At 40.1% G+C, this 13,018-nt stretch overlaps 1 protein-coding gene across 1 annotated transcript; it reads left to right on the forward strand.

The window, feature by feature from the left end:
* Nucleotides 1-9,869: 9,869 nt before the first annotated feature.
* Nucleotides 9,870-12,159, forward strand: LOC117263412 (uncharacterized). The gene is made up of 2 exons (XM_033636722.2): nt 9,870-10,227; nt 10,741-12,159. Exon 2 carries the CDS (start codon nt 10,761-10,763, stop codon nt 11,190-11,192), a length of 432 nt encoding a protein of 143 aa, XP_033492613.1. The 5' UTR covers nt 9,870-10,227; nt 10,741-10,760; the 3' UTR covers nt 11,193-12,159.
* Nucleotides 12,160-13,018: the final 859 nt, after the last annotated feature.

The following is a 13,018-nucleotide window of genomic DNA, read 5'->3' on the forward strand; positions in this document are numbered from 1 at the left end:
AGAACCAGGTAGTCAATGTGTCTCAGCAGCGCCCTCTTCTGGGCGGTCGGCGCCTTGCAGCATGGACCAGACCCATCACTTTGCTACCATATTGTTCAAGATATGTGTGCCTAAAAATCCATACACAAAAATAATCTTTCAGATGTTGAATTAACTATACATAAAAAAATATTCATGGCTACAAACAGGGATGATTAAATATGATTTCAGTTGGACTTAAATAGGGCAGACATGGGGTGGTTGGAACACTTTTTGTCTCAGCACCTGTAACTGGATTTTTGTGTTAGAGCTTTCAAATTTTTACCCAGCATACCCTTAAATCTCCACTACAAATAGCAACCTTTTCAACCTCTCCAACTATATCACAGAATTCATTAACTGATGTTGAATGCAAGGAGTGTCATTACTACAACCTGCCCCACTACAGCAGTAGGTTGTAACAATAAGAGAGAGGAATTTAGAATTACACAATAACAGAAAATACACACAAAAAAACTGATAAATACACTAATAACCAATTCCTACTGAAGTCTAACTCACTAACCTGTACCTGTCCAAAATATAAGTCAGTCAACCAGTTGAGACATTGTTCTGCTGCTCACTGAAGACTTTTTGACTTCTGTGTGTCAGGGCAGCTGGTGTGATCCTCTTTCTCTGATGTGTTGTATTTATTTATTTATTTATTTATTCTTGCAGTATCTTCTCAGTGTCACATGGCAGATAGAGTAATCTTTGGGGACAGACCTTACTGTCTTTCCCTGCCTCAAGCACACTCCTATCAGTTTTTCTTTCACCAACTCTCATAGCATGCTGAAAAAATGAGTGAGATAGATAAAGATAAAAAAATAGTTTAGTTGTTATTGGGGTTAGTTGTAACACTTTAAAAAGGTGTCAACTGTTTATGTCATTGAAGGTTGATACTTAAGCTGCCACTTGTGAAGGGTTATCATGTTAAAATATCATCTAGAGAAACAGAACTTTACAAAATAGGAGCTTTTCTTTTGACTCTCTGAACTGGCCAGGTGGATGAAGTCATAGACGCAAACACAATGTCATTAACTCCAAGCATAAAAGGCTTTCTACACATTTTGTTGACTTTTTTTTCTATTCTTAATTTCTTTTCCCCGTTTGTTGTGTTTAATAAATATGTGTGTCATGAGATAGAATTTTAAGTTGATGTTTTGCTGCACTGGGAGCCAACGAAGCGATTGAAGTACTGAACTTATTTATGCAGATAAATGGACGAATGATGTACACATTCTGCACAAGCACAGTGAAACTTGGGCATGTCGCAGAAGTATGTTTACACCAGTAGGTGGCAGAAACAGCTGCTTGAAATTGTGTCAGTTCATCAGGAAACAAATTATAGATGACAGTCATTCTTTTTATAAACACGTATAGTTGGTACAAGCCTAGTTTATACTTAATGTGGGGAGCACAATCATTCTTGCACTGATTTATTTAGTAGGTAATTAAAAAAAGATAGTACCACTTTTTACAGCATATCCTCCTGAGACCCTGAGTCCTCATATGAGGACGTCACATTTTGGGCTTACCTGACCTTATACATCATTTTACTTAACTTAGGCCTGTTGTCCTCATTCGTGGACACCTTTTTTGTGCCATAGTGGTAGTAAGACCACAATACACTAATCCATGTAAAAACAAGATGGCAGCCATCTCTGCCAAGTCAGTCTGCAGGCGATCCTGACACAAACGTGGACAAGGTCCAAAACCTGATCACATTTTATGGTTGAAACTTGTTTACTTATGATTAATAATGTTTGTAGTTCGATACGGCAACAAATTTGGACAATTTTAGCAACAGTAACAAACTGTTAATTAGGAACTACTCGTTTGAAGACATTGGGACTTTATTATCATCTCATGTGAGGACACTGGGACTTAGTAATTGTTGACAATGTTTAGTTTTTTTACACTTATCGGGTCCTACTGATCTGATCCCAGGAGGATATTGTTTCAAATCTAGGAAGTACAGGTTCAGAAACTAATAACTTAATATATTTGTGAAACTTTAAAATTGTATCAATCAACATTTTGATATTAACAAAGGATCTAATGATTAAAGTAGTTCACAGTTGCTCTCAGCGAATGGTTTTGGTTTTACAGCAGCAACTTTGCTGTTTCAGTTCAGTCTCAATGCTCTCATCAACCTCATTACTACCACTGGCAGGCAGAGGTGCAAATTTGATCTCTATTTAATCTCTTATCAGATAAAATACCTTAATACCTTAACTGTGTCTGTTTAAACACACGAATAAAAGGTGGGAGCTCTCTTATCAGTCTGGGTCTGTGCTCCACTGAAATGGCTTGTAACACTTTCCAGCTGATCCCAATACATTTTTTTCAAATAGAAATATTAAAATGGAAATATATGTAAAAAGTGGTTTTGTCAGCACTGGCAACCAATGTAAGCTTTTCATTTGACTGGTCATCTCCAAGCCTGTGATGAAACAATGTTGTACCCTGAAGTATGAAAACAGATAAATGAGATTTGTCTCCATCTGGTGGTCAAATAACAGAAAGTGTGCTGATTTGTAAGAAGCTGCTTGACCCCAGAACTTTTCCCAGGGCGTTACTTTGGTCAGATTTTTTTTTTAAAAAAGGCATAGATATTTTCACTGCTACACTGACACACTTTTTTATTTGTCATTGCTTTACTATTGATTCACTATTTCTTGTTTTGGAGATAAAGCGTAGACCAAAGTTTAAACTTAGACTTGCTGTGACTGTAGCTCAAGCAAGTAAATACTGTGTAAAAGATGCAACACTGCATTAGAGTGTCAGATTGAGTCTCAAGCTCTAGGCTTACTTTTTAAGATGCTCTTAAAGTGCTGGTATAATGTCATTCTACAAACCCAATCTGACTTTGTTTTACTTTCTGTAGCTTACAGTTAAATTTTATAGCTTCAATTATGTATTAGAACACAAGTTTTCATCCTATCTATTGAAAACAATCTTTTATCTAATATTAAAACTATTTAATGGGATTGTTGGTAGAATTTGGGTGATGAAGAGGATTAAACAAGTCCACAAAAATGGCAAGGCCCCAGTATTTGATGCAGGTTACAAGGAAATGTTAGCACTAGAAAACTAGTAGTGCAATAATGGCAAGTCTCCAAGGTAAAGTCTGAACAGGCCAGTTTAGCTTTGGGACTTTTGGTTTGAAGGTACAATAGAGTAAGGTAGTTTCCTATTAGTCATATGGTGTGGGTTACGGTCAGGACATGGGTGGATTTGGAGACAATGGGCCCCTGCGCACAGACATACAAAAGGTCCCAGCACCTCTCTTATACAGGACCAAGACACGCAGACTTTGTGGTGGTTTTGTTTCTTCCTTTGTTGTTGTTGTTTTGTGTTTTTCTGTAGTCATTATGCTTCTTTTTGTGGTGCTGTAACCTGTGACCCAGATGTCTTTGCCTTTTCATTGACTCTTAAAGCCCTTTTTAACCAGAGATTACACTATAGGGCCGCTGTAAAGTCCCCTCTTTATGTCTCCTTTGCATTTTTACACAGATTCAAATGACGACATCATTTTGTTCCGGTGTGTGATGATAGACTGCATCCTGGCATTGCTGAATCAAAAGAGGCATGACGGCTGTGACATGTAATACAACAGCATCAGCCTCTATTGTCACAAAAAACAGCAGCACTTTATAAACAATAACAACAGCAAAACATGGCAATAACAATCATTTACCATCTCTGTTACATGGCAGCTGATCTCGTCCTCTACTCACTGGTAAGGAACTTCAGAATTTTATTATTTTCCCAATTTTCGGACATTTACAGCTACTATAGTTCTTCTTTGAGTTAGCCGCTAACTGCTACTTTTTAAATTTCCCGTAGTGAGTCACACTCATAACACAAAATCAAAAAGTCACACCTGTTCTGCACATGGTCCCATCCTGCCGCCTGTCGTGTTTATACAGACACTATTTTGGCGCTGTCACTACCTCCCATGTCCCCCACTCTGTGAGTGTACACTGTATACAGCACGGTGAGGCAGCATAATGGCGTGATATTCCCACCTTGAAGTGGCAGTGTAAAGGGGAATTAACTCTAACGCTCGCCACACACACACACACACACACACACACACACACACACACACACACAGGGGTCTCTTTCAGGTCATTAACCTCTCGTAACACCTTGACCAGGGACACTTAAAAAAAGAGAAGAAAAAAAAACCTTTTGGCTACTTCTGGCATTTATATATGTGGCCTATTTATTTATATGACCTGTCCCCTCTAGACTCAACTACACTAAGCTAAGCTAAGCTAAACTAAACTAAACTAAACTAAACTAAACTATTCATCCATCCATTTTCGTAACCGCTTATCCTCTTAAGGGTCGTGGGGGGCTGGAGCCTATCCCAGCTGACATTGGGCAAGAGGCAGGTCGCCAGACTATCACAGGGCTGACACATAGAGACAGACAACCATTCACAGCTACGTCCAATTTAGAGTCACCAATTAACCTATCCCCTTTTTGTCTTTGGACAGTGAGAGGAAGCCTGAGTACTCTGAGAGAACCCACGCTGACATGGGGAAAACATGTAGACTCCGCATAGAAGGGCTCCTTCCTGGGATTGAACCAGGAACCCTCTTGCTGTGAGGCAACAGTGCTAACCACCACACAACCTTGCCACCCTTAAACTAAACTGAACTAAACTAAATTAAACTACACTAAACCAAGCTAAGCTAAACTAAGCTAAACTAAACTAAACTAAACCAAACCAAGCTAAGCTAAGCTAAGCTAAGCTAAGCTAAGCTAATATAAGCTAAGCTAAACTAAATTAAACTAAACTAAACTAAACATGTGTCTTTTTTAGGTTGTTTTCTGTCTCCTGTCACGTTTGTAGTTATTTAGTTTTTCTTTGCAGCTCTTTTGCATGTCTTTATGGTCATTTTGAGTCTCTATCTGGTCAATACATGTTCATTTGAGTGAAATTTTACGTGTGAATGCCAGGGTGGCCAAGGATCCCCACTTTTAACGGCTATTTCGAGAGTCTTGGCCTGTTACCAGTGGTCCCACTCAGTAATCAATCCATGGGTCAAGGGTTTTGTAATAAGTAGCAGGTCCTCATAAGTAGACTACAGTTAAGTCAACCAAATCTGTGTGAGTGCATGGCTGTAACCTTATATCTGAGTTTTTGTCTGTTATATAAGCCATAAGTACTTAAGAGAGACACCCAAAAAATACAAATAAAATGGCTATAAAGTGTTACATTCCTTTCTGCATTCCTGAAGGTTTCACCTTTAGCATCTGCGGCAAAGTTCATGCGAGTTTCAGATGCTTTACTCACTGTTTAATAACACAAAAGTAAAAAGCACAGAGGAAAAACCGGCCAAACAATGCAATCCTCAAATCAAGCACACAATGCAATACAATCGAAACTCATTTTTCACAGGAACAAAACTCGACCTGCTCCACCCAAACGCTCTGGACTGCATATTTGTTTAGTCTGTATTCCTTCCACTATTTTTACCCATCTAACCCTCACCTGTGGACTGGACTGTATACATTTGTTTACCTATGAGATAGTCAGTGTTTAAGGAGCACTTTAGTTTTGGTGCTGTTAGAGAAGACCAGTAAACCATGTCTGTGCTTGTGACTGTCCTCAGACACAGTAGCCACTCACTTCCTTTGAGGAGTTTTTGTTAGCTGACTCTACCAGTCCAACTGGCTGCCTTCCTGCTCTCTTTCCCATGGTTCGCACGCCTCGGTTCAACCTGTTGTACAGTGCTGCACAATGGCGGAGATTTTCAGGTTTGTCATGTCACAATGAATTACTGGACTCATACGCACATGGCACATGCGTGATGCAAGCACACCACCGTCATCACACAGGAAAACACGAGCGTAGACGGGTGCATGTTGCCTAATATGAACCGTGTGAATGTAAGTCAACATAAATATTTATCCATGGTTGAGTGAGTCACTTTGGTTTGTTCATGTGTCTCCCAATGCAGATTTGTCTCAGTCTATGAGCTCTCAAATCTCAGCTAATTATTTATATATAACAACCAGACCCCTTTGAGATTTAGAAATCATTTTTGACATTAAATTGTGTACTAACAATCTTTGAATTCCAGCTACAAACAGTATTTGCTTCAGTACTTGACAGTCCGGAAATGTTTGTTATTGACTCCACAGGTCCACAGCAGGTCTTTTTTTTTTTTTAAAGCCACTGAAAGTTTCCGTCCTTATGTGTTGCTAGTTGTCAGGGAGACAAAAAAAAAGTTGATTCATGCAGTTTGTCATGGAGACAATATCTCAGAGGCATAAACAGATACAGGTGGACAGGAATTACCTTATGCAATCACTGTTTCAATATCTCTGCAGTGTCATGTGGATTTCGACACACATTCTCCACATGCCTCTCTGTCTCAATGGGCAAAAACTCAGATTTCACCCTGAGGAAATCCTTCACTCAAAACTGAAACATGCTCAAAACGTGCTCTGTCCTCGGAGGTGGAGAACCTAATGTCACTGCAATAGTGCAGCTTTATCTGAAAGATCCCTGCATGGATGTTTTTCTTTATCTGGTTTGGTTGAAGTTAATGATCAACTTTCAGAGAGTAAGCAGATGGGGAGATACGGGACAGAGAGTTGAGGAAGCAGACCAAAACTGAGAGTGGATGTGACAAGATAACATCCTTTGATTATGATGTTGTTTAGACCAGAAGGAGCTGTACCTATGTGGGTCATGGGGGAGTGGGGAAAGCAGTGTCAAAATGATTATTATTATTATTATTATTATGCAGAGATAAGATGGTTCCAGATTCCTAAACGTAAGGATTTGTTCCGTGTTTTTCTAATCAAATAAAATATCTTTGAGTTTCATTTCCATAGCTGGACAATCATCTTAGGCGATGAAAAACTGCAATGGGCAATTTCCAGATATTTCACCTAGCAAGCAATTAATAGGAATCAGAGTGGATACAATAGATTAACTCATCATGAAAATAATCATTAGTGTCAGCCCTTAAATATTATTCTGTTAGGTCATCTGCATCATCTCTAATGTCTGGTAATGTGTGCACATTTGAGATAAGATAAAGCAACAACAAAGGATAGCATTCTGTGTGTGGCTGAATGAAGACATGACTCTGCAGAGTTTCGACCGGGATGGGAGATGAGAGGAGAGGGAGTCCCCAAGTATGCAGGCGGGCCACCATCTGCCAAATGAGAGACAGACAGAAACAGCACACATTCTTGTTGCCACAACAACTTTCAGCTGGAGGAGGGAGACAAAAGGCATTCCCTAATTCCCTCCCTCCTCTCTCTGTTTCTGTCTCGATCTGATGTGCTGCTCAGACTCACACCAGGTCTTCCCTGTTGGCACTGACCCACACAGAAACCATTTGGGATTCCACAGGCATACCAAGAAAAATAGCTTGCTTCAAGAATAACGTCACGTCTAGGAGATGCTGTTTCCCTAACCTACACTTCGAAACTTGGCTTTGACACAATGATTAGTTTTGAAAAAGAGACTTAAATGAATAATGTAAAATGTGTCTCAAGCCCCACATGAAGCTCTGATTATATGAAATAAAGATTATTAAAACAATTGTCCGAGCTCTCCAGCATTTTTTGCACGTGTGTATTGCATATTGTAATCATGTAATTGTGTTTTAAGCCTGTTTTGTAGCTTGAAAATGTTCCCTTTTGAGGAGGTTTGTATGCAGAATTCTTTACATCATGTTTTATAATGAGGCTTAACCTTGATGATAAGATACAAACCACCACTAAATCACTTAAAACTAATTCAAACTCACACTGTGATTAAATGGTTACTTTCTAATCAAGTCCCCTTCACAAATGGTTGTAACTAATACATCAGTTGTAAGCCTGTATAGCTTTTTAGTTCATCGGGAAGACAGCTCCAATGGACCATGCAGAGAAAGAACTGCAGGGCACGTGTACTGCAAATGTAACTAAAATTAAAGTACACTATTATCAGCGAAATATCCTTACATGTAAGTGCTACTTGTGTAGAAAAATGGCCCCTATGAGCAGTGCCGGACCTGGCACATTTGGCGCCCCGGGCAACTTCCTGGCCCATTTCATCTTCTTCTTTTTGCTTCTTTTGATTTGCTCTTAGGGCCGTTTCATAGTCGACGCAAAGGCACGCAGACATGAACGTATTGGGACGCATCGAGACGCATTGGCTGCCATGATGCGTGCTTGCGTCTCAAAATGTGTTGTCCATTTTTTTGATACGCAATGCAGCGATGCGTGTAATACCATGCGTTGCCAGTGGGGGTGATAATGCAAGCGACGTACTTGAAATTAACCACTTTTTATTATTCACAGAAGAAGCAGGTATGAAATATGGTGGGCAAGGAGGAAAAACTCGCACTGGCACACCCCCAAAAATATGACAGTTCTAGTGCCCTGCACTCTAATAAAATAGCAGTACTAGCTAGCTAAAGCAGTACTAGCTAGCCGGAATGTACCAGTGACTCTGCTATCCCCCATTGCGCGAGCAATGTATTGCATTTCCACCATTCCGCTCCACCATATCGTCAATGCTCCAACATGGTCTGACTTTGATAATCAATCACTGATGCACACATTAAGGTGAGCTGCATTGCCAACACTAGAGGTGGTACCACAGACTGACCGTTAGTGATGAGTCTTTTGGATCATTTACCCCCTATGTTTGATGTTTGTTGGGGGGTTGGGGCTCTGGTTGGCACCCTACATAGCCGCCTATGTAGCCTACAGATAGATCCACCACCATCTATGAGAGCGTCAAATATTATATGATTGTATTATTAATATTGATGCATTCATGTGAAAGTAACATTTTGCTCTCGTAGCTGGTCCAGGTGGAGCTAAGTATAGTATTTTCCATCACTGCCATTATCATCATGGCCATTTTAGTTGCCGCACATATTAGCATGTGACTGTAGCTTTAAGAGTTTATGAGAAAGTGAGAACTCATGCCCTGTATTACCGTAAGGACTGTTAGCTTTTGTAACGTCACCTTGGTAAAACATTCAAAAACATTAAGTAAAAAGTGTCATTAAGAAACTATTATCACAGCTGAGTCTCTTTTTAAACATGTCATCTAGCCTATATGTCTGGTTGTATGTAACTATATACTGGGCTGTAGGTGATGCAGCATGTGTTGAAGCCATGTATTAGTGTATGCATCTTGGTTATGTGTCATTTTGACAGACCCAGACTAGCAGGAAAACTACATGACACTGACCCCCAGAGTTAGACTTAAAAATACAGTGTGAGGACAAGAAGAATCACGTGCGACAAGTAGGCCTAGCCCAGCAGGTGAAACCGGCGCCAGGCCAAACAGCTTCCCCTCACGTTATGTCAACTTACAACAGTAACAATTGCATGTCTAGTGCAGTAATGTAACTTCAGGAGACTCCTGACTTCATCCTACAGCTCACCCCCCTAATAATGTCAGCACAGGCCCTCAGTTAAACCACACAGCCTGACTGCTTGCTGCTGAGTAGCCCTACAGCCTCTTTAGGTTGGTGACTATTAATAACATTAATTGAATACATATCTCACTATGTCATTCCTTTCCTTGTGCATGACATAAAAGCTATGAGCCATTGTGTCTTAAACTACTGGGCGTCCAAAATTGGAACATAATTTGGCTCCCTGGCCTGGGTTGGGTTCAGGTGATACAAAGGGCTCTGTTTTTTTAATCTGTCATTGAAGAGGCGCACGCTCCCATGGGGTATGTTGCCAGGCAACCACAAGTCCCACCTACCACCGCAGAGGATTCACCTGAGCGGGAGATCACATGACAGACCCAGCGTGTTCATCCAATCAGGAGTAAGGACAGGTACTCGGAGAGATGTCAGTTTCGGAGGCGGAAACCTGCTTGTTCAGTAAGAGAAGCTGCTCCTTATAAATGTATCAATTCATTTGTGCTATTCTCGAGAAGTGAAAAAGAAGAGTAGACATATTTGACGAGGTCAAGAGGAGAAAATGAACAGTTTTGGAGGTGAGAAATGTGAGGAGGCAAGACACCTGGCCCGTGCGTAAAATGGATACTGCTGCGACCCCTTGAAGGACTGCTGCCACAGTTGTGCTCCAATACTGAAGACGAAGACACTGGTCTGTCCTGTGGATTTATATCTCAACATAAACAAAAGTGTCACATTTACACTTTGTTTCGGGTCGTTTTAAGTGTCCACACACTACACTTCTGTAGCACAGGTGAGTGTTCACGAGAGCTTTTTTTTCGCATTGTTCACCTGTGAATCACTGCTTGGCTTTGCTCTTCTGTTCTTACGACTCATTAAACCAGTTTTACAGAGAAGGTGAACATGGTTACACTGGTTATTCTTAGGATTAGGTAAGTTGGTAAGAAGCTGTCTCATCACAGTGGGAAATAATCACCAGAAAGGTGAGAGTAAGGTACATTTATATTTAGAGAGGGCAAATCATGATAATCAAACAGAAAATAGGATTTGTGATGATTATGAGGGTGGGGACGAAGATGTGGAGTGTGATGAGTAATATTTTTCAAAACCAAAGACATGACACAGTTTTTAAGGGAATAATTTGCTGTTTTACTAGAAAATAGAGAGTAAGTTAAATAAGGAGTCAGTTCAGAGCATGTAGACAGATGATTTCACAGATGAAATTACATGATCTAAAATAATACTGATGTAGAGGAGAAGATCTTGACTACAGCTGAATTACTGATGCCTCTGTTTTCTGTTCCAGTTCCCTCCCATCAGTTAAAGATGACAGAGAGGACCCCATGGTGGATGGCATTCCTGCCAAAGAAGAAAAGTGGAGGCTCCAAGGACACCAGCACAACCCACACCACGCCGCACTTTGACCCTTTTGCTCCAAGGTCAGAGAAGCAAAAAGACTCCGGTGACCAGGCCCTGTCTCAACAGGAGGCCAGCATCCACAGCAATGACACCAATGAAGAGTCCAGCCTGGAGACGTACTTCAACGAGCAGACATGTCGCAGGAACATGAGGATTTCACGCTCTGGTCGCTTTAAGGTGAAGGGAAAAATTCGCCAGACCCTTCCTACACAGGAGAAAGAGACAGATAATGTGGCATCAGGGAAAGAGGACATGCGGGGATCGCGAGGAGGAGTAGACGATCAAAGACTGCCCCATAAAATGATGCACGAAGAAAAGGAGAGGGATTCAAAGAAATGAAGACGCTTCATTCTCTTGAGGCATACCAGGAGCTCTGCTGTGTGTTGGTTACGGTGATGAAGATAACAAGGAGCATTCAACTTTTAGCTCAATACTGCTGGAATCAAGTTTATTGTATATGAAACATTAGACATTTGGACTTCTATGTTGATGGACTTGTGCCAGAAGGCCACAGAAACAATAATCATCAACTTGAAAAGGATTATATTTGTTCTTTATGATGGTTATCGAACCATTTTCGCCCACAATATCCCATAATCAAAGCTTAAAAGTAGAGATACAGTACTATAACTCTAAGCACTTAATACCCCAATATGTATTAATGTCCCACTGTGCCACTGCCTCAGTCACAGACAGTGTCATCATTGGACAAGCCTTAAAATGACTAACAACCTTTAAGAAAACACAATCCCAGAATGCAATTTTCAGTCAGTACTCAAGATGAAGTGTGATATGCTCCAGGAAAATATTGTTCATAAGGTGTTTACATTATTTCTGTAATAAGAATAATATATGTTTGATAATGAAGGATAAGTATAATGCAACGTTTTTACAAATGCTTTTACAAAAAAATGTTGATTCTGCCTGGTTAGAAGGATGTTTATGAAGGTGTAAAATGATTTCATAGTTATATTGTGTGAAAAAAAAAATCAGTTAGTGGAAGAAATTAAGGAATGTTTGTGAGCAGCTTTTAGTCAGATACGTGACACTTGCCAGTAAAAGTGCATAAAACACTTTGTATGAAGGATGAAATCCAGCATGTTTTATGACATAATGGGTCCAAAACAAGCTACTACTGACACTGAAGTAAAAAGCTAATGTCATGACATCCAAGTGAATGTGATATGGCCATGTAGCTAAGGAAGTATGATCCAGATGTAGTTTGCTTTGCAGGGCTACTGTATTGTGGACCACTTGTGGATACTTAAATGAAGGCAAAATTTGAGAAATAAATCTGATAACTGCGTGTGTATGTGCATGTGTGCCTCATTATTCCAATTTAATCACAATGGCTCAACTTGGACAGTGATTGGACAGGATAAATGTTGTATACAGACTAATGCATACTAAAAACAAAAAGATATATACAGTGTAAGAATTAGTAAGAATTAAGTCACATAAACACAGGAGAATATGTGCACTTCAAAACATGAGCTAAAAGACACCATGTACAGAGAAGTAATATCACTCCTCTTGGCGGCCATGTTGGTTCCTAATCATCACTTTACTGGAAGAGGCGCGGAGTGCGGCTCGTGTGATTATCACTTTGTCTGAAAAAGGCTATTGCTATTACAAGGAATTAGTGTCCTTTTTATGTCTGCAGTGCAAGTCAAACCCAGTTCTAATTATACTGTTCTGTCACTTAAAGGGAGGAGCGTGCCTGTGTCACTGCATTCCTCTGTCACTGCTGAGGTTTGAGGTGTGTGTGTGTGTGTGTGTGTGTATGTGTGCCTGCAGCATTTGTGTTTATGTAGCAGGATTGTAACTACTGCGTCATTTATGGCTGTGAAATCACGTACGGATATTTAAATGTGACGCATTAAAGTTATTTTGTTAATGGAAGTGCAGGACCTGACCTGGCACATATTTGGCACCCTAGGCAAGCTTCCCCCGCCCCTTCACCACCAAAATAAAAATAAAAATAAAAATAAAATAAAAAATTCTCTTATGATTACTGTATTGATTACAAACATGAACAATTATAACTAATTAGAAATCAAAACAAATAACTTAGCTGAAATATAAATAAATATACAACATCATTATACGATATAATAAGGGGGAGTATTGCCCCTCCCATCTGGGTGGCGCCCTAGGCAGTTGCC

The sequence above is a fragment of the Epinephelus lanceolatus genome, chromosome 16 (genome assembly GCF_041903045.1).
Source record: "Epinephelus lanceolatus isolate andai-2023 chromosome 16, ASM4190304v1, whole genome shotgun sequence".
Taxonomy (NCBI): domain Eukaryota; kingdom Metazoa; phylum Chordata; class Actinopteri; order Perciformes; family Serranidae; genus Epinephelus; species Epinephelus lanceolatus.

Coding starts and splice junctions, on each gene's coding strand:
- LOC117263412 (XM_033636722.2), top strand. CDS start 10,761: ATGACAGAGAGGACCCCATGGTGGATGGCATTCCTGCCAAAGAAGAAA.